Source organism: Miscanthus floridulus, chromosome 16 (genome assembly GCF_019320115.1).
Source record: "Miscanthus floridulus cultivar M001 chromosome 16, ASM1932011v1, whole genome shotgun sequence".
In the NCBI taxonomy this organism is placed as follows: domain Eukaryota; kingdom Viridiplantae; phylum Streptophyta; class Magnoliopsida; order Poales; family Poaceae; genus Miscanthus; species Miscanthus floridulus.
In genome coordinates this window covers 94,116,549-94,144,470 of record NC_089595.1, presented here as the reverse complement: position 1 = coordinate 94,144,470, position 27,922 = coordinate 94,116,549, and the positions used below count along the sequence as shown (strand labels likewise).

Sequence of the window (27,922 nt, the reverse complement as noted above, 5' to 3'; positions counted from 1 at the left end):
CACCGTGAAGTAATCAAATCACTAGCTCGGACCAGTCGATTCATTGGTGTTATTGCTGCTGCCATCAAAATCGTGTCCTTCAGTCGTACAACCCTCCAAGTGTGAATCAGGTGGCATAGTGGCCTCAGCAGAAGGAGGCTTTTCCTCACTTTTCTGTAACTCAGTGTACCGCGCAAGATCAACCCATTGCTACAGTAAAAAGAATAGGCAGTGAGGACTGAGGGCAGAGAAAATACACTGCTATGTGGTAGCACTACTAACTTGTGTAAAGCATTAAGATTGCAAAATGTTTTCAAATCATCTGATTGACCCTAGTCACCGTGGCACCAATCAGCCCAATTAATCACGAAATAATCGTAGTGCATAACTGATCGCCATGGCACAGATAAGCCAGACTAGTTGTGACTAATCGCGATTAGTTGGACAACTTGATAACCTTTGCATAGAAGTGTTTTGCATATTAAGGAAGTATGATGACACATGAACTGAAATTTCCTTCAAGGGTGTAAATTTGATTACAATGAGCTGATGACAATTGCCTTATAGAATATCAGAAAATGTTCCAAATAAAATTGAGCTAACAGGAGGACTACCTTTAAGTCCAAACCAGCCAGTGCTTAGGAAGTTGGTTTTCCTTTCCAAATATTTGTCATTTCGTTTCTTTTTCCACTAAAATCACATCTTAATTTTTAGGTGGTAAGTGTTAGAAATATGGGCCTATGGTGAACAGGAACTGCATAAAAAATTGGGTAAAGTACACTTTCCAACCCCCAACTCGCGCCGAAGTTCGATTTTCAACCTTCAACTACGAAACCGGTTAAGAAACACCCTCCAACTATCAAAACAGGACAAATTTGGTCCGCGGCTGGTTTCAAAAGCGGTTTTCTATTTTTGGGAGGCGCCAAAATTTTATATTATTTTTTTGAGCATCTTAACGTCCTCAAATGAAAAAACTCAAAACTACATAGTTGTAGATCTCATTGAGAGCTATAACTTTGGTATAAAAAGTATTTTCATTTAACTCCATACAAATAATATATTAGTGCTCTAATACGGCAAGTGCTAGTAGGCGATTATTATGGTGCTGAAATTTTATATTATTTTTTCGAGCATCTTACTGTCCTTAAATGAAAAAAATTAAAACTATAAAGTTGTAGATCTCATCGAGATCTACAATTTACATATAAAAATTATCTTCATCCGACATCGTATTGAAGGGTTTTCTATTTTTTGAAATTTGAGTCTCGTCACGCCACAGTATTGTTTTGTCGCGTGACGAGACTCAATTTCAAAAAATAGAAAACCCTTCAATACGATGTTGGATGAAGATAATTTTTATATATAAATTGTAGACCTCGATGAGATCTACAACTTTATAGTTTTAATTTTTTTTCATTTGAAGACAGTAAGATGCTCGAAAAAATAATATAAAATTTCAGCATCATAATAATCGCCCACTAGCGCTTGCCGCATTAGAGCACTAATATATTATTTGTATGGAGTTAAATGAAAATACTTTTTTATACCAAAGTTGTAGCTCTCAATGAGATCTACAACTTTATAGTTTTGAGTTTTTTCATTTGAGGACGTTAAGATGCTCAAAAAAATAATATAAAATTTCGGCGTCTCCCGAAAATAGAAAACCGCTTTTGAAACCAGCCGAGGACCAAATTTGTCCGGTTTTGATAGTTGGAGGGTGTTTCTTAACCGGTTTCGTAGTTAAAGGTTGAAAATCGAACTTCGGCACAAGTTGAGGGTTGGAAAGTGTACTTTACCCTTAAAAAATTAGAGCATCATCTACTTGTTCTATGTGCATGAAGTTAAAATGATAAGCAAACCAGCAAAAGTACATGAATCATAATGCGGGAAGATTTAACAACCTTACTCTTTGCAAGTTTCTCATATCTTAAAAATCATGATTGTTGAGAACAAAGGAAACGGGAAAAAGTCCAACCTGTGTTCCCCAGTATGAGTTCAGTGTCCTAGCTACAAATGACAACAAACCAGCAATAAGTGTTCCCCAGTATGAGTTCAGTGTCCTAGTCGATACTCCACTAGACCAGCAATAATCTTCAACACAGTTAGCAAAGAAAATTCAGATAAACTGTGAAAACAAAGTTACAAAACTACTGTAACATATAATTTGCAAACTAAATTTATTTCCATGATCTGGAGAGTGGAAACAGATCAAATTTTCATGACATGGCCTTTTGATCTGTTCCTAGATATATGCCATAGTTGAACTGCAAATAAATTGAGAATATGTAAGAGAGATTGTATTTTTTTTAAAAAAAGGTGAAGTCTTGAACCATGGCCTCAACAGCACAATCTTGTAAATCAAAGTTTTAAAAAAATGAGGGGCAGACATCCCATGGTTGAACCAAAAGGAGCTGGGATCACATAAAAATTGGCAAAAATCTGGGTCTTGTTTGAAAATGCTGAACATGTCATGCTTCTAAGGAATAAATTTAAAGGAATTAAACGATAAAATTACTTGTAATAAGTACTCGGCTGGGCACTAAGGATGAGGTGGGTTTGGCTGAAAAAAACTGAACCTCACCGCCCTTGGGCAGCCCTTCCTATTCAGATCCCGGACCAAGTTAATGCCTTCTTCTCGGTGGCTGTTGTATCGGAAGTAGGCAATGGGAATCGCACATTGTTCTGGACTGATCGTTGGATCCATGGACAGTGTATCGCTGATCTTGCACCTCGACTACTAGAAGCCATCCCAAAGAGAAGGCTGAAACGACGTACTGTCCAGGAAGCCCTTACTGATCGCAGCTGGGTTTTGGATATCAAGGGAGCCCTCACGGTTGGTGTTATTGTGGACTTCCTCCATCTCTGGGAAATGCTTTACAACTTTCAACTAGAGCCTGATGTCAAAGATACACATTTGGCGGCTATCAAATAGTGGGTAATACTCAGCCAAGTCTGCTTATGAGGGTTTCTTCATGGGATCTACTCAGTTTGGACCGTATGAGAGGATTTGGAGAACCTGGGCACTGCCCAAATGCCGCTTTTTTCTTTGGTTGGTAGCCCACAATCGGTGCTGGACGGCGGATTGCCTCGCGCGACGTGGGCTGCCTCATCCTGAGCAGTGCCCTCTCTGTGACCAGAAAGACGAGACTATCAACCACCTTCTTGTCTCCTGTGTCTTTGCTAGGCAGTTCTGGTATCACTTTTTAAGGCAGGTTGGTCTCCATTCCTTGTCACCACAACCTTCGGACACTTCTTTTGACAGCTGGTGGGAACAAGCTATTGGAGCAACGAGTGGATTGATGCAACAAGGTCTCAACTCTCTCATTGTGCTTGGGGCATGGACTCTTTGGAACCATCGGAACCGTTGCGTTTTTTATGGTATTGTCCCCAGCCTTAGTGGTGCACTTACCCTTGCTGGAGAAGAGCGCCGGCTGTGGAGTCTAGCAGGAGCTAAGGGTCTGTCCTCTTTGACAGACCCTCTCGGTGGTTAGCTTAGTACTAGTCTTTTTGGTCGCTTCCATTTCTATTTTCAGGCGCGAATGTAATCTCTGAATTGTGTGGGGTTGTGTGTGGCGTGTGTTGTAGAGCTCTAGCCCCTTTCTTTCTTCTTAATATAATGAAGCGCAGCTCTCCTGCATTTTCGAGAGAAAAAAACTTGTAATAAGTCCTAAAATCATTGCTAATCGTTAAGAAAAATCAGTACAATGTCAATAACATTCAGGTAGAAAGAGATTAGAAAAAATATAATATAAACCAAAAATGGAACCTAGGCCTTCAAATCAAAAGTTGGTTATTTCCGTAAACTACCTGATACCGCAAATTTGCTGATGTTCCAAGAAAGCAACTATAAACAGCTGCTGACTTCCATATAGGAGCTCTCTTCCTTCCTGTTTCCACATTTTCTGAAGGTTTCACTATTCCTCGGGCAGCTAGACGAGATCTGAGGAAACCCCGACCCCAACACTAGAAATGAAACCAACACTGGCAAGTTTCAAACCACCAACCAACACTGCTGCAATTCTTTGCTTGATACTCCAATCCTGGCCCAAGATGTTCTTTTGGAATGCATTATCTGGCAATGATCCTAAAAGGCCTTTGACAAACTCCAAACTCTGACCAGAACCATCATCAGCATACTGAAGGACTGAAATAGTAGGAGCAGGAAGCAACACTGTAAAGAAATCAACAACAGATCCTCTAATAGTATCTGTGAGGACAAAGTCAATTTCGTCAAAGAACCTTCCTTTCCGCCTTTCATACTGTGCTAGTAGAGTGGTTGATATTGATATGGCCTCTTCATTGGCTAATCTTTGAAGGAATTTACGGTCTGCCAACAACCTTTCTCTGAAACCCTGTAGAAGTTGATTTTAAAAACAAAATTCAGTCTAAGCCATGTTTAGACATCACTAGCTTCCAATAATTATTTGGTTTATAATCAAGAGAAGTGTATGCGTCAAGGAGTGTTCAGAAACCTAAACTGATCAAATTGATAGGAGAGATGACTGAGGAGTAAAGTGAGAATGGTGGAATAATCTTACTTGAAATCGATGAATGAGTTCTGTCATAACAGGGTATTTCTCGTGGTAAAAAAAGTTCTGCAATATTTCAGGAGAAACTACACCAAGATCTAGTCCTTTCTGAAGATCCTGCAATGTTCAGTGCAAGAGTACAATCAGTCAAACTCAATAATATATGCTGCTACCAAGTATAGAAAAATTTTACAAACAGAAGAAAAATCTTATTGCAATGATTAAAAGCATTTATATTGTAAGGAGAAAGATTTTACTGTATTAATAATAAGCTACATTTTATTAGCCACTTTTTCTCAGGCAATCTCAAAGCATATTCAGGGCCTGCCTTCTACTGGTTCCCAGCACAGATTGATGACCTAATCCTGGATACAAGTGACCAATGAAAAACCTAATAGGAAAAAAAAGGGCGTACCCAGTGTAGAGAGCTCCCGCTCTGTGCGGGGTCTGGGGAAGGGTGTCAGTGGCAAGCCTTACCCTCGCCTGTGCAATGCGAGGAGACCGCGACTCGAACCCAGGACCTTCCGGTCACAGGCGGTAAGACTCTACCGCTTGCACCAGGCCCGCCCTTTAGAAACCTAATAGGAAAGTACACAAAATATTGCATGCAATATTGATTTTCTTCCTGAATCATGGTCAGTATTCCTTGACCCTTGTTATGTTCTCAAAATAAAAGGCTAGCATCTATGACAAGAAGAAATTTTAAAGCTTCATGGAAACAGAGACTTAGTGTGCAATGGGCCAGAAGAAAGATCAAGCAGCAGACCTGAGGTAAAGCTTCAGGCCTCCTACCAGCAGCATTCATCACTCGAGCAATTTCAGCACGGTCAAAACAATTTCTAGTGCAAGGTTTAGCCGCTGAATACCATAAAAAATCAGCAATAGGGACTTCACCTTCCGTCCTTATAACCTGTCTTTCAGGATCAAGTAGTACCACAACTTGGTCTTTCTTTGGCACCTTTTTAGATATTCTCCCAGGAACACCACTTCCTCGTGGCCCGTACATAACATGGCTTGCACCCGTCACAACAATTAGCAACCGTGAAAGATCTCCATCACTAAGTTCTCTCGTAATAACCTGGGAAATGGTATAATCATCAACTACTCTTGCCTGTTCTGATAGATATGAGGTAGGGCCAAACAGAGAGTCATCCATTGATGAGATCTTGTCTATCAATGACCGTCCTGAGCCAAACATGAAACCAGAGAGGAATCCTGAGCCTGCTGGAGGGGCATATGCTTCTCTTTCTGCATTTTTGAGAGCTCTAATCCCATCTGCTTGGACAGTTCTTTTCACCTGCTCAAGAAAGAAACCTTATATTCTACCAAGTTGACTAACAAAAATTGGCTTTGAAGCTCATAAATGCCTAAAACAAAGTATAGAACAGTAACATGCACATTCAGCAGAATGCACATCATGAGTGATGGGTCATAACAGTATAACAGAAACTGTATCTTAAGTGTGCAAAACAAGGTTTTTTCGCTAGTTTGCACGGAGTTTTCTATATACTAGAACCATGCTGATGGCATGCCTGCTAAGCAGCTCTGTGTAGAAACCTGCAGAGAGACGGTATCATGTTATGTAGGATGAAAAATATATAACAAAATATATAGCATCATCTTTCAAGATATACTGGAAAAGCTTTGCCAGGAATCAAGCATTTCAAGACTTGAATCACTGGTGCTGTATGCTATTGATAAAAAAGGGTTGTCCACATTATTCACATACTAGCTTATTGACTGTAAAAGCTAAGTAGCTAACAATCACCTCCAGTGGCGTTCCACAAGCAATAAGCTTAATTCCAGTATCACGACAGTAATTCAGAAGAGGTTCATACTGCTGCCATAGCTCCTGCGGCCAGTGCGATGTGTATAACTTTAAGATTTTTCCATCAATCCTAAATAAAGCATAAGCTTGTCAATATTTATTGAAAGGAGTCAAGTTCTTACTTAAAATACATTTTCCCTTATAGAATATAACTGTTCGCCAACATCCAATTAGCTTCAACTAACCATGAGGTGCAAAGAATACTACCCCTTTTTCATGATACAAGACCGCACTATTAATGAGGCAGCAAACATACAATTTATTCTTGTTACAATAAGTGTTGGACGGCTGAAAGACTCGCGAGGAGATGACTTCCACATCCCAGTCACTGTCCATTTTGCGACCAGGAGGAGGAGAACATCCAACATCTCCTGACCACCTGTGTGTTGGCACAGGATTTTCGGCACCGGAATCTATCCGCGTTGGGACTACATGATCGAGCGCCCAGCTCTCATGAAATTTCCTTCGCTGATTGGTGGCGCAAAGCTACTAAGAAAATGCCGAAGGAAAAGAAGAAGGGGCTAAACACGGTCATTATCCTGAGGGCATGGATCCTTTGGAAGCATCGCAATGCTGGTGTCTTTGATGGAGCTCCACTGAGGATTTCTAGCCTCATGCAAGCTTTTCAGAGATGAGGAGGAGCTGTGGTGTCTCGCAGGTGCACGAGGCCTACGGACTCTCGATCTAGGTCACGGCTGGGGCTAGTTAATTCTAGTTTGTGAGGGTTTTTGGTCAGGCCTCATCCTTCGGGGCGGGGGGGGGGGGGGGGGGGGGGGGGGGAGGGGGGGGGGTGTTCAGTGCAATCAATTTTGTTTCATTCAACCCCTCATGGCTCGGCCCGGAGTGAGGTGGTGGTGTTCATGTAAGGGGCCGATCCTTTTTCCTCTCTATAATACAAAGATGCGCAGCTCTCCTGCGCATTCGAGAAAAAAATTAATGGTCAATGCTATCAATGTGGGTGATTACAGATCCATCAGTTTGGTTGATAGTTTTGCGAAACTGGTGGCCAAGATTTTGGCTAACAGCCCCATCTCAACTCTCTGATCTCATCCAATCAAAATGCTTTCATCCGTGGGAGGTGTATAAGTGTATTCATAATAATTATATGATGGTTCAGCAAACTATCAAGTTGTTACACCGGAGAAAGGTTCCTAGCCTCTTCCTAAAGTTGGATATTTCAAAAGCATTTGATTCATTTTCACAGTATTTCTTGTTGGAATTGTTTCATTATTTGGGCTTCGGTTGGATCTGGTGTAACTTGATTTCAAATCTCCTCATAACCTCATCAGCAAGAATTGTTTTGAATGGTGAACCTGGTAAATCCACTAATCGTCAGCAGGGGCTTAGGCAAGGCAACCCATTATCGCCGATGCTTTTCATATTAGTTATGGATGTGCTTAATGGTTTATTTGTCAACGCCGGTGAGGAGGGTTTTCTCCAACCCTTATCTAACCATTGTACTGGAGATTTGGAGAACGGGTCTCTTTATATGCAGACGGTGTTGCCATATTCATACAGCTAGTGAAAGAGGAATTACAAATCACCAAAATGGTTCTTGATTGCTTTGGGGAAGCTTCGGGTATACACCATTCTGCTGGAGATTTGGAGAACGGGTCTCTTTATATGCAGACGGTGTTGCCATATTCATACAGCCAGTGAAAGAGGAATTACAAATCACCAAAATGGTTCTTGATTGCTTTGGGGAAGCTTCGGGTCTACACACTACTAATTTGCAGAAAAGCCTTGTGATCTGTCACACCCAATTTTAAGGATAAAATTGAATGCACTAACTTATATGTGTCCAGGGATCAATCACACACACAAGCTGACAAATTATAAGAGAGTATCATCACAGTGTATCTTACATCACGATAATAACAATACTTAGTCTTATACATCACAGCGGAAAATAAAAGATAACTCTCTCTCGTGTAACACCATCACAGGGAAGGTCAACTGGTTGACCACAAGCCTAATAATCATCAGGAAATTCCTCATACCCGTTGTCATATGTTACCCATCTGGGATTTTTATCCAAATAAAGAAAATAAACAAGCGTAAGTACTTCCCGTACTTAACAAGATAACATGGGGTTATGTAGCTCAAAAAGGACGACACTAGTTTACTGCAGTTAGCACTTTTAGTAAGTCAGGATTTTATTACCAATTATTACCAAGTTATGCTTAAGCTCCCATTTATACCCACATAATCAGATATCAGAATCATTTGCATCATATTATCATCGTATATCATCATAAATGAACCACAATGAGTATCCAATTATTCTGTGAGTTTTTCGGGCCGCTCGTGACCGTGAGCACGGCTGTTATAACAGTTTGTATCCCTCTACAGAGGTGGTGCACATTCACCGCGAGTCGTGATTTCCATATGCCCGGGTTAATTACTCCCATGTCACTACCAAAGTGAGCGGGCAGGGTACACTATGAAGCCATTTCATAGGTTTCTCTAACAAGTTAGGGCTGCTAGGTTTCCTCGACAGGCAGATGTAGGAACCCCCTTTCCTATGGCACATATCCATCGCGGCTATACATATAGGAATAGAGGCAGCCATATACCCAACGTGGCAAGCCCCTCTTGCGCCATAAAGATAACCTCTAACAAGCTAGAAAAGGTCCTATTACTAAGGTAAAGTCAGAGCCATATGACTCTCACGGTTGCACTGTCAGTCCCAGCTTTTGCCGACAGATAAGTCCTTATGGAGGGTCGGGAGCAACATGATCAAAAGTCATTTGCACCTTCGCCCTATGGATCAGTTGTTACAAATCACGTTATACTTTTAGTTCCATAGAACCATTAACCATTGTATAGATCATGTTCAGTTAGAGCATTAGCAATCTACCCATATGTAATTAACCCATAGGAGTTAAGGGAACAAGTCATCAAATGACTAGAATGTCCTTATGGTTATCAAAGTTATACACATGCACATGAGTAAATGATTAAAGTGAATAGGACATCAAGGTAGGCCCATGCTATACTTGCCTTGGTTCACAAACTCTTGTTGGTTCTGCTGGTCGTCGAAGAACTCTTGATCTCCAATGTTCTCCTCACCGTCTGAACATGACCAACACGGCAACATACAACATTCCACAGGCATTCATGCAAAGCAAACAATCCTACCGTTAGAACAGTACACCAACAGTATAGAAAACAAGATAAAATGTTTATGAAAATAATCTATGTCTCGCTACGATCACGTCAACGCGAAGTTCACGAAAATCGGAGCTAAAACGCGAAAGTTATGAATTAAACAGGGTTTTCTATAGCACTTTATTTAATTAAAACTAATCATGAAATTTAAAAGTTGGAAACTTGATTAACAGTGGTACTAACACATAGATTATGAAATTACGAAGCTAACGCAATTTGAACGGATCAATTCGGAGCTAAAACAAAGTTTTTATGGGCAAAACGAATCTAGTGGTATTTCTGTAAATACTGAAAACGTATTTTGAATCAAAACAGTGCACTTTACGTTTTCAAAACGAGAAAGCGTACTCTGGAAACTACGCTAGGGACGACGGGTTCAATTTGGTGAAAACAGGGGGGCTCTTTAGCAAATCTACCCGCGAAGGGGTATCGGCCTCTCTGGGCCGTTGGATTTGAAATGAACGGCTCAGATTAGATCAGTGAGGGGGAGAGAGAAGGAGCCGGCTAGGAACAGTAGTTCTGGCGGTGGCGCAGCCATGGCCGGCGACAAGGACGCGCCGGAGCGTGCGGTTTTGGGGCCTATGGGCCACGGTTCGAAGAACCGAGGACACCGGGAGAACGAGAGGGAGCAGGGGATCTCGGCCAGGCCGATACGACGGCCAGAGAACGCGGCCGAGGCGGCGGTCGCCATGGCCGACGGCCGGAAGCTATCGGGCGCACGCGAATAAAGCCCTAGAGGCCGTGAAACAAGGAATTAAGGGCATGGGGAGAAAGAGGAGAGCAAGGCGAGCTCACCACGGGCGAAAACCAAAGGCGGAGATGAAGCGAGGACGGCGGACCACGGTGAGCAGCGGACGGCGGCGTTCTGTGAAGACCGACGACCACGAGTTAGCGATTGAAGGCGAAAAACAAGAAGATAAAGGCTGCAAGAGGTCTGTTACTTCACGGCAAAGCTCGGCGGAGGGCCAGACGCGACGGCGAGGCGACGAGAAGCGGCTCGTGCACGGCGGATCCGGCGAGCGCTGCGGCGGTTGCTGTGGCTTCCTAGGCTCGAGCAAGGGCGAAAGGGGAGCAGCGGCGGGGTCTGGGCTCCCTTTTGTAGAGGCCGAGCGTGGGGAGACGCGCCCACGTCGTGAGGAGCGGGCGCGGGGCGGTTGCGGCAGTGGCGGTTCCGCCTTGACCGAGCGCGGGGCGTACGGAGGTAGGGGACGGCGCCGACGGGCGGGCCTGGCCTGTCAGTGCAGAGGGAAGAGCGGCGGGCGGTTGCCAGCATGCAGGAGAGAGCGGCGCACGGGTTGGGCCGGCCTAGGAAGAAAGGTAGGAGGAGGGGAGAGCGAGCGGGCCGCGGGGAGAAAATGGGCCAGCGGGCCGGTTGGGCCAGCGGGAGGGAGAAATGGCCTGCGGGCCAAAACTGAGGAAGGGAGGGAAGGGAAAAGTAATTTCCTTTTTTCTTTTTCCAAATCAAATTTCCAAATGTATTTTCAAGTGAGTTTTGAATCCTTTTGAGTTTAAATCAAAAACCACTCAACATATTAAATACAATGCTCCAGCATGAGTGCATCAACATGTTACTAACCTTATATTTGATTTTATTTTCACAAAAATTATTTCTTTCCTATATTTCAATGTTCACATAATAACATAATTAAATCGAATTTTTCTTGTTTCAAATGACTAAAATTTTGGGTGTTACAATTCTATCCCCCTTAAGGTGAATCTCATCCTCGAGATTCAGGTGATTGCTTACTCAAACAGTTGGGGATAAGACTTTCTCAGATCCTCTTCTCTTTCCCAAGTAGCCTCATCCTCTGTATACCGATTCCACTGCACCTTGCACATCTTTATAGTTCGGCTTCTTGTAACTCTTTCGGCAGTTTCCAAGATCTTTATCGGATACTCTTCATATATAAGATCTTCCTTAACAGCAAGTTCTTCTAAAGGAATATGCTCTTCTGGTACCCTTAAACACTTTTTCAATTGAGAAACATGGAACACATCATGCACACCTGACAAACTTTCAGGCAGTTCCAATTGATAGGCTACTTCTCTATATCTCTCTAGGATCTTGAAAGGTCATATATACCTTGGTGCTAACTTTCCCTTCATATTGAATCTTTTCACACTTCTCATTGGTGACACCTTTAAGTACACATAATCACCAACTTCGAAAGTCAGCTCTCTTCTGCGAGTATCAGCGTAACTCTTCTGTCGGGACTGAGCCACTCTCAAATTGTCTCTGATCATTCTCACTTATTCTTCCACGTCTCTAAGGACATCGGGTCCAAACACTTGAGTTTCTCCAGTCTGATTCCAGAACAAAGGTTTTCTACACTTACGTCTATACAGCGCCTCGAAAGGTGCCATCTTGAGACTTTTCTGATAACTATTGTTATACGAGAACTCTGCGTGTGGCAGTCTCTTATCCCAACTATTACCATACTGTAGTGCATAGGCTCTCAACATATCTTCCAAAATTTGGTTGATCCTTTCAGTCTGTCCATCAGTTTGCGGGTGGTAAGCAGAACTGAAATTCAACTTTGTCCCCAAAGATCTATGTACTTTATGCCAGAATTGCGATGTAAACTGAGTACCTCTATCTGACACGATTTTCTTGGGAACACCATATAAGCACATTATTCTTTCCATGTACAACTCTGCTAACCTTGCACCCGTATAGGTAGTCTTGACTGGTAAAAAGTGAGCAACCTTGGTGAGTCAATCCACTATTACCCATATTGAATCATAACCTCTTTGAGTGCGGGGCAAACCTACGATAAAATCCATACCCACTTCTTCCCATTTCTATTCAGGAATCTTCATTGGTTGTAACAACCCTGCAGACCTTTGATGCTCAGCTTTCACTCTTTGACAAGTGTCACACAAAGCCACATACTCTGCCACATCTCTCTTCAAACCATACCACCAATACTTCTCCTTGAGATCCAAATACATCTTTGTACTTCCGGGATGTATGGAATAGGCAGACTCATGGGCCTCTTGTAGAATTGCATCACGGATAGTCTTCACTTCAGGTACACATATCCTTTTTCTGAACCAAAGGGTACCATTCTCATCTATCCTGAATCCTGGTGCCTTTCCAAGCACTACATTCTCCGCTATCTCTTTTAGTTTTTCATCCTCCAATTGACCTTTGCGTATCTCTTGGTCCAATGTAGGCTCTATCACCAATTCCATTGCATAAGTGACAAGACTCAAGTTGAGATACTCCATTTCAGCACACAACTCTGCTGACATAAATGCCATCTCAAGTCCATTAGCATAGCTCTTCCTGCTAAGTGCATCAGCCACGACATTTGCCTTTCCCGGATGATAATGCACTTCCAAGTCATAGTCTTTGATTAATTCTAACCAATGACGTTGTCTCAGATTCAGATCTGATTGGGTAAAGATATACTTCAAACTCTTGTGATCTGTATAGATATCACTCTTATGCCCAATTAGATAATGTCTCCAGATTTTCAAAGCATGTACCACAGCTGCCAATTCCAAGTCATGAGTAGGGTAATTCAACTCATGCTTCCTCAATTGTCTAGATGCATATGCCACCACTCTTCCTTCTTGCATAAGCACACATAAGGCCCAAACGGGATGCATCACAATATATAGAGAAGTTCTTGCTTAAGTCGGGCAAAATCAATACTGGAGCTGTAGTCAATCTCTTCTTTAGCTCATCAAAGTTTGCCTGGCATTTATCCGACCATACATATTTAGCATTCTTTTCCAACAGAGTTGTCATAGGCTTAGCAAGCTTGGAAAAACCTTCAATGAACCTCATGTAGTATCTAGCCAATCCCAAAAAGCTACGAATCTCACTTACATTGGTTGGTGGCTTCCAATTCAACACATCTTGTACTTTGCCTGGATCCACTGCTATTCCACCATTGGAGACAACATGACCCAGAAAAGAGACCTCCTTCAACCAAAACTCACACTTGCTCCGCTTAGCGTACAACTTATGTTCTCTAAGCTTTTGCAAGACCAACCTTATATGTTCAGTATGTTCTTCTTCAGTCTTGGAGAACATCAGTATATCATCTATGAATACCACCACAAATTTATCCAGAAACTCCATGAACATCTTATTCATCAGATACATAAAGTATGCAGGTGCATTGGTTAATGCAAAAGACATAACGGTATACTCATACAAGCCATACTGTGTAGTGAATGCTATCTTGGGTATGTCCGAGTTTCGAATCTTAAGCTGATGGTATCCTGAGCGGAGATCAATCTTGGAGAACACATAGGCTCCTCTTAACTGATCAAACAAATCATTAATCCTAGGCAAAGGGTATTTATTCTTGATTGTAACCTCATTAAGTGAATGGTAATCCACACACATCCGTTGACTACCATCCTTCTTATCCACAAAGATCACAGGTGCCCCCATGGGGAAGAACTGGGGGCGTATGAAACCTTTTTCTTGCAACTCTTTTAGTTGTTTCTTAAGCTCTTCTAATTCATTAACCCCCATTTTATATGGATGTTTAGTTATTGGTGCAGTTCCAGGTAATAATTCAATAATGAATTCAATGTCTCGGTCAGGTAGCATACCTGGCAAGTCATCAGGGAAGACATCTAGGAACTCCTCCATAACACGATCTTGTTCATTGGCATCACCATCCAACTGATTCACAGTGGTTGTTGGCTGAGCTTGCACTATCACTTCTACATAGATTCTATCTCCATTGGGTGATGTCACAACAACAGATTTCTCCTGACACTGAATCACTGCCCGATGTTGTTTCATCCAATCCATTCCGAGAATAAGATCAATTCCCGCTGTTCTCAACACAATAGGTTTCACTTTGAAGTCTACCCCCCTTAAGGAAATGCTAGTTGACGGACTCCAATATGAAGCGGGCATACTACCTCCCGGTGAATTTACTAGTATGGGGTTTTTCATGGCACACAAAGGTATGCTATGCATTCTAACAAAAGCTTGGAAAATAAAAGAATGCGAAGCACCAGAATCAAAAGGTACTGTAGCAGAGATAGAGTTGACGCTAAACGTACCCAACATGACCTTGGGCGTCTCCTGAGTTGCATCAGATGACACATAGTTCACCTTCGCAGTGTGAGGTGGTCGGGCGTTGAACTTCTGATTGCCAGTCTGGTTCTAAGGTGCTTGCTGGTTCTGCTTCTTTGGACACTGATGAGCATAGTGACCTACTTCTCCACAGCGATAGCATGCATTGGGGTTATTGGGTGCACCACTCTTCATAGGAGCATTGTTGGATGGTCCCTGGCGTGTGGCCAGATTGCCAGTCTGTTGCGGGGGACGCTGATTACCATACTGTTGCTAGTACTGAGGGCGTTGCTGGAACTGGTTACGCTGAGGATACTGACCACGGTTTCCCTGGTTAGATTGTCCTTGATTCCTTTGCTGAAAACCCTGCTGGGGATAGGCACACGGGCGGGTGTTACTTCCAGAAGCTTGCCCTTGAAGCCTCCTCTTCTTGGCTTCCATCTCTTTGCGCTTATCATCAATCACAATAGCGCGGTTCACCAAAGACTGAAAATTAGGGTAAGTGTTGGACATTAGCTGGAGCTGCAGGCCATCATAAAGTCCCTTGAGGAAACGACATTGCTTCTCCTTGTCCTCAGCTACCTCATTTGGAGCATAGCATGACAGTTGAGCAAACTTGTCACGATACTCCGCCATAGTCATGGATCCTTGCTTGAGGGACCTGAATTCCTCCCGCTTCAATTCCACGAGTACATCAGGGATATGATAAGACCAGAAATTGTCCTTGAATTCCTACCAGGTGATAGCAGGAGCATTGTTGGGACGTCCATACTGGAAAGAATCCCACCAATCCTGAGCTGCTCCCTAGAGTTGACCAGAAGCATACAACACCTTCTCAAGATCATTGCATTGTGCTATGTTAAGTTGCTTCTCTACAGTACGCAACCAATCATCTGTCTCCATAGAGTCTGAGGCATGAGTGAACACCGGTGGGCGACCCTTCATAAACTCTCCACGCTTATCCCTGACCTGAACAGGCGGTAGTCCTCTTGTAGGTTCATTATCCAAGCGCTGCATCATAGCTTGCATCAACTGCGCTTGCATTCCCATTAATTGTTCCATGGTCACAGGTGGCGGCGGTGGTGGATTTATGAGAGCATCACGTCCACGACCACGGCCTTTGCCTCTTCCTCCTCTTGCGGCCATCTGTTTTCCAATAAATGCGCAAATTTTAGAGATTTCCAAATTATAGAGAGCTTACAAAAGATAAGAAACAATGCTGAGAATTTTCTGGACAAGATTCCAAAAACAGCAGTTCAGTAAATCTATTATAACTTGAGTTTCAGAGATCCAACAGGGGTGTACCAAGAACGGTTGGAAATCTTAGGAGATCAGCTACAACTTTTATTTAGATCACTTTTACAGATTCTGACATACACATGGTCAAAAATAGAGCTAAACCGAATCTGTTCTGGGTCCCAGTCTGCGTAGGAACATTAACTTGTGACAGCTAGATCTCACAAATCTGAATAGCTTTTGACGTGATTCCAGAGACATTTGAAAAATACAGAAGTCTAGTTATCTCCACAAAAATTTTAGAATTTTTGACAGCCCAGATTTTGAGATACAATATAAAGAACACAGGCTGCTCCAGAAAACAGCACAGCAGAGATAAGATAAAGCAAACCATCTGCATTAAGATTTCATCTAAACTTAAGGTTCCAAACTAAGGAAGTTGTGGACATGCCCACAAACTTCCAGCAAACAACCAAACTCCAAATCAACCAAGTTCACAATTAAAGACATCTGATCACTAAAGTTCACAAAGACACAACAAGACTAGACATGATACTCGAACTAACAACGTAGTAATCTTAATCAAGGCACCTAACACCTATGGGGCGGTGTCAATCATGGTGAACGACCGGCGCTTCTTCTTGTAGATCGGTGGCTGTCCAAGTTGAGCACGTAGTTCATCAACTTGCTTCTGGAGGCGTCTCTCGGCTCTCTGTGACGCACACAACTCTCCTTTGACTTCTTCATCCACCCCCTGTATGGCATGGACATGCTGCATTGTTGCTTCAAGAGTTGGGTCACTCTCTGGTGGTGCCAAGACCTACCAAATACCCTCATGATCATTGCGAGGAAGGAACCTGAAATGATCCTCCCTCATGGCCTCAAAGCGACGACCATGGTAGTAGATGTATGCGTCCTACGCTGCATCTTCCATGCAATCCAATGCATGGGCCCTCCTGGCAGTGGAACGGTGGACAGTCTCCACCTCATGTCCATTCTTAACATCATTCCAAGCAGTGACAACCAGCTCTACCTTGCAAAAGGTTGCCTCCAAAGGATGCTGTTACTCTGCACAATGATAGCTGATGGAGGCGTGCAGATCAGGGTAATAGTCATCCAGCACATGGGTGAGGAGGGTGTGGTAGTAGGCCGTCTCAAGGGCTGGCTTGAAGTAGTACTTGCACTTCCAGCCTATCTCCTCATCCACCACGGGGACAGCTGGGGATGGCATATGTGTAGGTGAAGTAGCTGATGACTCCTTGGGTGTAGCTACAACAGGATAGACCGGTGCAACAGCTGGAGTAGGAGCAGGTGCAGGTGTTGGGGTAGCCATCTCCTCATCGTCAGAGATGATCATAATCTCCTTCTCCACCTATGGAGCATGTGGGGTGAACAAGGCATGGTAGCCAGCAGTGCTGAGGCAGGCAGTCTTCGGGTTATGAGACATCTATAGATTTAAAGTGACATAGAATTAGAATCAACAATTTTATATAATAGATTAAGGTATGAAAAGCATAAATGTTTTAATAAAATAACAAGAATAAGACAGTAAGCAAGAAACCAGATGAGCAAATATGCTAAAACGACCGTTTCTAACTAGGCTTGCGTCCTACGGTCAACACGGCTCTGATACCAATTTGTCACACCCAATTTTAAGGATAAAATTGAATGCACTAACTCATGTATGCCTAGGGATCAATCACACACACAAGCTGACAAATTATAAGAGAGTATCATCACAGTGTATCTTACATCACGATAATAACAATACTTAGTCTTATATATCACAGCGGAAAATAAAAGATAACTCTCTCTCGTGGAACACCATCACAGGGAAGGTCAACTGGTTGACCACAAGCCTAATAATCCTCAGGAAATTCCTCATACCCGTTGTCATCTGTTACCCATTCGGGATTTTTATCCAAATAAAAAAATAAACAAACGTAAGTACTTCCCGTACTTAACAAGATAACATGGGGTTATGTAGCTCAAAAAGGACGACACTGGTTTACTGCAGTTAGCACTTTTAGTAAGTCAGGATTTTATTACCAATTATTATCAAGTTATGCTTAAGCTCCCATTTATACCCACATAATCAGATATCAGAATCATTTGCATCATATTATCATCGTATACCATTATAAATGAACCACAATGAGTATCCAATTATTCTGTGAGTTTTCCGGGCCGCTCGTGACCGTGAGCACGGCTGTTATAACAGTTTGTATCCCTCTGCAGAGGTGGTGCACATTCACCGTGAGTCGTGATTCCCATATGCCCGGGTTAATTACTCCCATGTCACTGCCAAGGTGAGCGGGCATGGTACACTATGAAGCCATTTCATAGGTTTCTCTAACAAGTTAGGGCCGCTAGGTTTCCTCGGCAGGCAGATGTAGGAACCCCCCTTTCCTATGGCACATATCCATCGCGGCTATACACATAGGAACAGAGGACAGCCCTATACCCAACGTGGCAAGCCCCTCTTACGCCATAAAGGTAACCTCTAACAAGCTAGAAAAGGTCCTATTACTAAGCTAAAGTCAGAGCCATATGACTCTCACGGTTGCACTGTCAGTCACAGCTTTTGCCGATAGATAAGTCCTTATGGAGGGCCGGGAGCAACATGATTAAAAGTCATTTGCACCTTCGCCCTATGGATCAGTTGTTACAAATCACGTTATACTTTTAGTTCCATAGAACCATTAACCATTGTATAGATCATGTTCAGTTAGAGCACTAGCAATCTACCCATATGCAATTAACCCATAGGAGTCAAGGGAACAAGTCATCAAATGACTAGAATGTCCTTATGGTTATCAAAGTTAGACACATGCACATGAGTAAATGATTAAAGTGAATAGGACATCAAGGTAGGCCCATGCTATACTTGCCTTGGTTCACAAACTCTTGCTGGTCCTGCTGGTCGTCGAAGAACTCTTGATCTCCAACGTTCTCCTCACCGTCTGAACACGACCAACACGGCAACATACAACATTCCACAGGCATTCATGCAAAGCAAATAATCCTACAGTTAGAATAGTACACGAACAGTATAGAAAACAAGATAAAATGTTTATGAAAATAATCTACGTCTCGCTACGATCACGTCAACGCGAAGTTCACGAAAATCGGAGCTAAAACGCGAAAGTTATGAATTAAACAGGGTTTTCTATAGCACTTTATTTAATTAAAACTAATCATGAAATTTAAAAGTTGGAAACTTGATTAACAGTGGTACTAACACGTAGATTATGAAATTACGAAGCTAACGCAATTTGAACGGATCAATTCGGAGCTAAAACGAAGTTTTTATGAGCAAAACGAATCTAGTGACATTTCTGTAAATACTGAAAACATATTTTGAATCAAAACAGTGCACTTTACGTTTTTAAAACGAGAAAGCGTACTCTGAAAACTACGCTAGGGACGGCGGGTTCAATTTGGTGAAAATAGGGGGGCTCTTTAGCAAATCTACCCGCGAAGGGGTATCGGCCTCTCTGGGCCGTTGGATTTGAAATGAACGGCTCAGATTAGATCAGTGAGGGGGAGAGAGAAGGAGCCGGCCAGGAACAGTAGTTCTGGTGGCGGCGCAGCCATGGCCGGCGGCAAGGACTCGCCGGAGCGCGTGGCTTTGGGGCCTACGGGCCACGGTTCGAAGAACCGAGGACACCGAGAGAACGAGAGGGAGTAGGGGATCTCGCCCAGGCCGATACGGCGGCCGAAGAACGCGGCCGAGGTGGCGGTCGCCATGGCCGGCGACCGGAAGCTATCGGGCGCACGCGAATAAAGCCCTAGAGGCCGTGAAACAAGGAATTAAGGGCATGGGGAGAAAGAGGAGAGCAAGGCGAGCTCACCACGGGCGAAAACCGAAGGCGGAGATGAAGCGAGGACGGTGGAGCACGGTGAGCAGCGGACGGCGGCGTTCTGTGAAGACCGACGACCACGAGTTAGCGATTGAAGGCGAAAAACAAGAAGATAAAGGCTGCAAGAGGTCTGTTACTTCACGGCAAGGCTCGACGGAGGGCCAGACGCGACGGCGAGGCGACGAGAACGGCGGCTCGCGCACGGCGGATCCGGCGAGCGCTGCGGCGGTTGTTGTGGCTTCCTAGGCTCGAGCAAGTGCGAAAAAGGAGCGGCGTCGGGGTCTGGGCTCCCTTTTGTAGAGGCCGGGCGCGGGGAGACGCGCCCACGTCGCGAGGAGCGGGCGCGTGGCGGTTGCGGCAGCGGCGGTTCCGCCTTGACCGAGCGCGGGGCGTGCGGAGGTGGGGGACGGCGCCGACAGACGGGCCCGGCCTGTCAGTGTGGAGGGAAGAGCGGCGGGCGGTTGCCAGCGTGCGGGAGAGAGCGGCGCGCGGGTTGGGCCGGCCCAGGAAGAAAGGCAGGAGGAGGGGAGAGCGAGCGGGCCGCGGGGAGAAAACGGGCCAGCAGGCCGGTTGGGCCAGCGGGAGGGAGAAATGGCCTGCGGGCCGAAACTGGGGAAGGGAGGGAAGGGAAAAGTAATTTTCTTTTTTTCTTTTTCCAAATCAATTTTCCAAATGTATTTTCAAATGAATTTTGAATCCTTTTGAGTTTAAATCAAAAACCACTCAACATATTAAATACAATGCTCCAGCATGAGTGCATTAACATGTTACTAACCTTATGTTTGATTTTATTTTCATAAAAATTATTTCTTTCCTATATTTCAATGTTCACATAATAGCATAATTAAATCGATTTTTTCTTATTTCAAAAGACTAAAATTTTGGGTGTTACATGATCCCTATCAGGTGTGATGAAGGTGGCTTGGAAGTGGTAGGAGATACTACTTCACATTACCCTACTTCCGAATTTTCTTGCAGCTATTTGGGGTTTCCAATTTCGAATAAAAATTTCAGGAAAAGTGACTTAATGCCCATAGAAAACTAGAAAATATTGCAGACCGCCTCCCTGGTTGGAAGGACTACTACCAAATAAAGTAACCCGCAGAAGGAGAAGAGCCCGGACCTGCCGTCCATGAACTGGTCGAGCTGCTGCTGTAGGTCGCAGGGGAACGCCTCGAGCGCGAGCGCCAGGCCCCTCCCAGCGTCGGCGCAGCGGCCCGCGAGGCCCCTGACGATCTCGAGCTCGACCACGCGGTCGTCGGGGTCGGGCTGGAGCCAGTGTCGGGCCTAAGGGTAGGTCACGAGGTGCGACGGCCGAGGATCTAAGTGGAGGAGGGATCCAAGCTTAGGTATACAGACCCTCCGATCATATAGTCCATTAAGTATTAGTAAACTAATAAGAAGAAAGATATAGAACTGGCTAGGTGGTCAAAAAGACAATATTGACATTTCTTTTCTGGTTTTCTTTCCCCACAGCCCTCGGGTAGAGAGGAGACGAGGAGTCACGCTGCACACAACACACTCTGATCGTGAGTTCGGGACATGCGCCTTACACGCGCGGAGCTGGCGAGCCGCGCCGCCGCGAAGAGCTAGACTACAGGAGACACGGACACGGCGCACGAGGACAGCGACCAGGCAGGGCTCCACGATGACGACATCTTGATTCTTTGCTACTTATGAATTACGATCACCGATTAGTTGTTTGGGCCCAAGGTATTTTTTTTCTTTTAATTTTTAATCCAAATTAATTATTTGTATAGTATTCCAGACTTATAGTACTTCGTACCCATATAGTTATATTTTTCTTCTAATTTACATGTTAGAATTTTATAATGTTACCTAAGAAATATTTGTCATGGGTGAGAAAAGAAAACGAATATATTATTTTTTTAATCTACATTATTCCTCGATAATTATCATACATCTATAAATATATTCGTTAATCTATATTGTTCTTCGATAATTATCAGACATGTTAAATTAAAAATATGTTATTGAATTTGTTTTCGTTTTACAAGTAAAATTAGCGCCTATATATTATAAGATTTTATACATGATCAGCCGTTACGACAAGATCGCCGGAGGGCCCTTAAAATAATAGGACCGGCACTGGCTGGAGCTCGGCCTCGCCGAGGTACACCACCCTCGCGGCCGCCAGCTTCTCCCACACCCGCCCCCGCGCGTCCCCTGCCAACGCCTCCGGCTCCCCGAGGACCGTCACGTCGTACACCCTCGACATGGCCGACTCGCTGGGCTCAGGCTTCGTCTCCGCCTCCGCCTCCGCGGCGGGCTGCGGGGAGAGGGGCTCTTCGGTGGGCGATGGATGTGGAGCCGGGGTTTCGGCGTCATCGGCCTCGGTGGCGGCGGAGGGGAGCGGGCGGAGGACGGCGGATGCGGCGGCGAGCGAGGGAACGAAGAGGAGGAAGCCGCGGCGGGAGGCGGACACGCTGCGGCGGGTTGAGGCGGTGGTGGCCGTGGGGTGTTTGGCGCCGAGGCGGGAGCCTGGCAGAGGAGGGGCGCGGTTTGAAGGCGGCGGCGGGACTTTTGAGACGGCGCGTGGGACAGCATTGCTGGCGGTCTGCTTGGAGCTATGCTGATCGCGAGAGCCGAGAACTTCAAATCGATGTCGTGGTCTCTTGGATAAACTGCGAATCGATTCACAGGGAGGAACGACACTAGAGAAAGAAGCAAATTCGTAAGGTTTCATGTGAAACGTCCGAGCGATCTCATCATTTTCAACGCCAATTCTTGACAGGTGGTAGTACTCCATGCAGATTGCGAAGGATGTGTGGATAAGAAAAGACGACAGCCACAAGCTCTGCTGGACTGCCCTGTCAGCATCCACCATCCAGCAATGTGTGAAAAACTGAAACAATGAAACCTGAAAAGCTGCTTCGTTCTCCATTTGCACTATGCCAAGATACACAACAGGATAAGTACTCCATGTGACGTGATAATAGGTCATGGACATTAACTGTTAGTTATCACCGAGAAAAATCTTGCGTATGGTTCTCACACATGCCAGTTCTCGAGGAGCAAAGAAGCTCATCTGCCGGGACCCAATTTCACACGACTGCACATAACTCATGTGGCATTACATCCAACCCAATGCGGCAAAACTGGGGAAGAATAAGAATGGTTGTGTCGCTGGATGTTGGAGCAAATTAAATTGATCAAAATCAACTACTCTACACTCCCTATACATATATCAGTTGCTCCTGTTTGCATATACTTCTGTTTCCTCTGTTACCTTTGTCCACATATTAGCAAAATGATCTGAATAAGACACCTGCATAAACAATTGAAGAGGAAAACATTATTTCCCTTTTGTCAGCAAATGTACAATGTAAACATTCGCTTTCTTTGCTGGACACGTAACACTCTTACCTGAGTTACCACAAAACCTTTCAGCATCTCGATGAAATCCTGGCGTCTTTCCTTGTCAAATCTTTTTATTTCAATCTTGTTGTTTTCCTGCATTGTTAAAGGCAATAAGGTTTCAAATTTCAGTAACAGCCATAGCGGCACCTACCATCCCTACAGCATGATAACTTTCTACACAAACACTGAACTCTTCACAAATATGACTTGATGATATATCAGAGTTTGCTGTAACTATATGACTATATGACTTGATGAAACATCCTACTGTTCTCAGAATCAGTCAAATAACCTCATAACATATACTCAAGCTAAGAGGGAGGGGGGGGGGGGGGGGGGGGGGGGAAGCTCAATACCACTCCATTTGGATACAGCATCCCTAGGCACCCTTCTAGTTTCTAGGCTTTCGTAAAATAGAACTGCAAAATTAAAAAGAAAACTGGAAGGCCTATAGCATTGTTCCGTTGTCGTTGATACCCATACCCATTACCCAAATCCACACCTGGTAGTATGGGCCAGGGATGGGGAAAAAATTCTTTGCCCATTGAGATAAGGGGCAGACCCATAAGAATAAGGTTGTGGGGAGGGATCCCCATCTCTGGTCATTGTCCTGTCTCCTTGGACACTCGACGTTCTGGGCGAGCCCTCACCCATCTCCGCTGCCTCTTCCAAGATTGCCAGTCTCCATAACCTCACCCTCCATGTGTGCACTGATGCTGGCACACAAGGCCCCACGCTCCCACCACAGCACACAGACCTCACACAAGGAAGCCTCTCCATGTGTGATTCTCATGGAACCCAGGTTCTAATCTTCTAGGGAATCAGATGATGAGAATTAACCAATGAGGTGTGTGAGAACAAACAACTGGTGACAGCAAGGAGCACTAGAGCAAGAAACAATTGACGAGTTCATGGATACCCAGCAGCCACATCTCCTACATTACTTCTTGCCTTCTTGGATTTGGTATTGATCTGTCAGACTGAGATTCAAGGTTTCTTCAGGGTTTCTTTTCCCCTAAGGGGATGTCTGCCTGTTCCTATCTGTTTTTTTTTTTTCAAATAGAATTTTGCCTCATGGTGTCTGTTCTTCTAATCCCTATTGATCTGTGCATATAAATTTAATCATAAGAACAACATTTAATCATGTCATACTGATTTTGCTAGATGTGCTAATTTGATGTCAAGAGTAAAGCATGGCTCAACTTGCAACACTAAAAATTAAGAGGTGCACGTTTCTTTTTCGGCACCTAAAACCATGAGGTGTATGTTTAGGTAATTTTCCTAGGTAAGTTGATCCTCCTTAAGTTTTTTCGATGGAAAATATTATTATTCACATTTTTTCAGGCAACTTACCTTAATGCTTTCATATTCTCTAACTGCATCACTTTTGGCTGCTTCCGCTGATCTTATTGTTTCTTTCAACCCCTCTACTTTCTGATATGTTGACCACTCATGCCCCATATCTCTTGCTGATGAAGATTCAAGTCTCCCTGCCCTGGTGTGCAAGGAAAACAAATCTGCTGACAGACTTTGTACGTAATGTAAAGCATTAGAGCGATCTGTAAATGCATGATGAACTGATATCATCATCTCCAAGTGTTCATGGATACTACCCTGCAAAGCCATAAACAATGTTAGTGAGTCAGATAATTCCAGTAAAGGATACACTTTCCCAGTATTGAGTCCACAATATATCAACATACCAGGTGTTTCACAATTTCAGAGTTTAATTTTATCTGTGACCTGTTCATCATCAAAACAGAATTTGCAAAATTATGGATTTCACCAGACCTTCTTCTTAGGGAATTACATGTTGCCTGCTCTCTTTCAAATTTTGCCAGCTTAATCAATGTCATTCCCAAGTGACCTGTGGTTTCTCTAAGATCATCTTGGGCTTTAACAAGCGCTTCCGCCTGCGTATATATAAAATACAAAGTTAAAGGATTGGCCATAGCAATTTTGTATTATGTCTGTAAAAGGGGAAGCATCTTGAGGGCCTGAGGGCCAATACATGCAACTGAGCTATTTCACAAGATCTGTGAGTTGAGCAATACCTGCTGCGATGTTGTGGTGAGCTGCTGCTGTAAGTCCTCAAACCTAGCCTTGTGCGCCAGGAACTCCGTGTCTGTCTCCTTTTCCACAGGTGGAGGCTTTGTTGCAACCAGTCCATTCACCACCGTCTGCTTGAGACCCTTAAACATCCCAAACAAGTCCCTCCCAGCATTCGTCGGCACCAGTGGAGCAGCAGCATTCACAGTGGTAGTCCAGTACCGTGGGGCCTCACCCTGAAAAGCGGGGATGGCACCAGGCTCCGTGAGGAACGTGCGGAGATCAGGGCTCTGGCCAACGATGGGGTGCGCGGCAAGGCGGCAGAGGTAGCGCTGGAGCGCAGCGCAGCGCTGGCTTACGAAGTCGTGGCGCTGTATGACCTGCCCCTCGAGAACGCTCTTGTCAGGCCGGGCCGGGACGAAGAGGCCGCGGTGTGCTGCGGCAAGGCGGTCCGCTAGGGTCACCACGTCGCGGAAGCGCCGCCGCACGCGGACCTCCCCGCCGCCGCCAGCAAGACGGGTGGTGATGAGGTAAGAGAAGTAGCTGCCGGACCCCGGGATCACACCGGCGGCACCCGCGCCGCTGGGCTCCGCGTGCTTCTTGGGATCGGATACGGTGATTTTGGCGAACACCGGGGACGCCGCATCGCCGCGCGCTGCGCGCGGCGGGCGGGCGACGCTGGGCGACGGGGCGGTGGAGAAGTCGTCCTCGTCGATGACGAAGGGGTCGTCGCTCGCGGCGGTGGTAGGGGAGGTAGGTGGCCGGAGGAGGGGGTCGGTGGAGGCGGAGGCGGTAGCGGCGGCGGACGACGAGGATGAGTCGAGGGCGAGGGTTTCGAGGTCGTCAGCGGCGGTGGAGGGAACCGACGGCGAGGGCTCCGCTGCCATCATCGCTGGTTGAGAAGGGTGGGTAGGGTTTGGGCTTGGCCGCTTGCGATTGAGTGGGATCTGACTAGGGGAGGCCGCGAACAATCGATCGGTCGACTCAATGGGCGGAAGGAAGGAGGCGGCGGCGACGAGGTGGATGGTGTCGCGTCACTCGCGTGTCCCCGCCGCGGTTATTATTGGTAAGCAAGGGGGACACCGTTTTGAGAAGTGGGGCCTCGAGTTAAATAGTACTACCTCGTCGCAGGTTAAAAATAATTTAAGTTTGATTGAATTTAAAAAAATTAAAATAGTATAAGTATATATTATAAAATATATCCGATAATAAATAATAAATTTATTGATACTTAATTAATATAATACTAACAAACGTGCACATGCATTACAATGGAACCTACTTCCTCTGTCCCAAATTATCTGTCGCTTTTGGTTTCCGTGATACAAGTTTAATTCGATTTGTAGAAAATACGTGCAACATTTGTATCTTTAAATAAATTTAATAAAAAATTAGATTCAATGATCTTTCCAATAATACCAATTATATACCATAAATATTAATATTTTTTAATATATATTTTATTAAAGTTGTTTCTCGAAAAACAAAAACGACAGATATTTTGAGACGGAGGGAGTACACTTTGTTGCATGATCACTTGAGGACTTATGACGATCGTGTTCCAATATATATTGAAATGACTTCTATACCATAGTTGGACGTACAAACCTGAGCAATTCTAACTTGTACGAGTACGAGTCATAAATCTAGATTCGAGACCACACAATGAGAGGCACAAAAGCATTGTGGGAAGTGAAAAAACACACATAGAAGAATCGTTGCACTCTTTAAGATTTTATTCTGACATATATACTCATGCGTTTCAACCGAAAATAAAAACTATCAAACGTTAATGTGAAATGATAATAGAATTGCTACATATACCTATGTATTTATGTTTTCCCTTTCTGTAAAATTTTAAAACTACAACTAATTTTATGATGACCATGGTATCCATAAATATAAATAAATATTGGTAATAATATGACAATGTTCTCTAAAATTTGTATTAAATTAAAACACAATATTGATATATATTTTCTTCCATTGCAAGGCACATAACTCGTAAACTGTAATTTTCGTAGTATCCTTGTGTTGGCCGGTTAGATATTGAGTTTTCGTGGCTAATTTGAGAATCTCTAAAAATATATAATTCTAATATTTGATTAAAATTGATAAGGAGTTAGTTGCCAACGTGCCAAGGATTAGTCTATCCATTTCTACGTGACAGTCCTCATTGAGGATTGCACTGTATACACGTACAACATGGATAGATTGGAACGGAATGCTTAACATTTCGGTCCTTGACCGGTCCAACTTCTATAATCATAAGTTTTATTTTTAATCAAAATTATATCAACAACTTAGGATGATAGTATTTATTTTTTACTCGCTCCGTTCCAAATTATAAGTCATTCCAAAAATCTTGAAGAGTCAAAGTATCTCAAGTTTGACCAAAATTATAGAGATAATTATAAAGATTTATAACATAAAATAGGTATACTATAAAAATATAATTAATAAAGAATCTAACGATACTTAGTTGACATCATAAATATTATTACATTATCATATAAATTTGGTCAAATTTAAAATGTTTTGACTCTCCAAGATTTTTAAAATGACTTATAATTTGAGACGAATAGAGTATTCAAGAATAATCAAGAGTTAAAGACCCATAATACTATATTTAGAATTTATATTTATAAGAACAATTCGGAGGCATAAAATAAAAACAATAAAATAAAAACGAAAAAAGTCACAGAACCCAAACGTGGGAAAGCCAGAAGGGGCAAACGGTACAAACAAAAAAACAAAAAGGACACGGACTTACCGACGGTAACGTTTTCTTCTCACACCATTTCAACATAAACATCAACATAAAGCAAATTTCAGC

At 43.9% G+C, this 27,922-nt stretch overlaps 1 protein-coding gene and 1 pseudogene across 1 annotated transcript in view; one reads left to right on the top strand and one right to left on the bottom strand.

The window, feature by feature from the left end:
* Positions 1 to 21: 21 nt before the first annotated feature.
* On the bottom strand, positions 22 to 27,522 carry LOC136511478 (protein RETICULATA-RELATED 5, chloroplastic-like; annotated as a pseudogene).
* LOC136511475 (ribonuclease MRP protein subunit POP4-like) overlaps positions 4,910 to 27,922 on the top strand; it is a 203,666-nt gene continuing 180,653 nt past the window's right edge. The window contains exon 1 of the mRNA XM_066505539.1: positions 4,910 to 5,045. Coding sequence (XP_066361636.1) covers positions 4,999 to 5,045 — 47 coding nt within the window. The 5' untranslated portion in view covers positions 4,910 to 4,998. The remainder of the gene's footprint in view (positions 5,046 to 27,922) is intronic.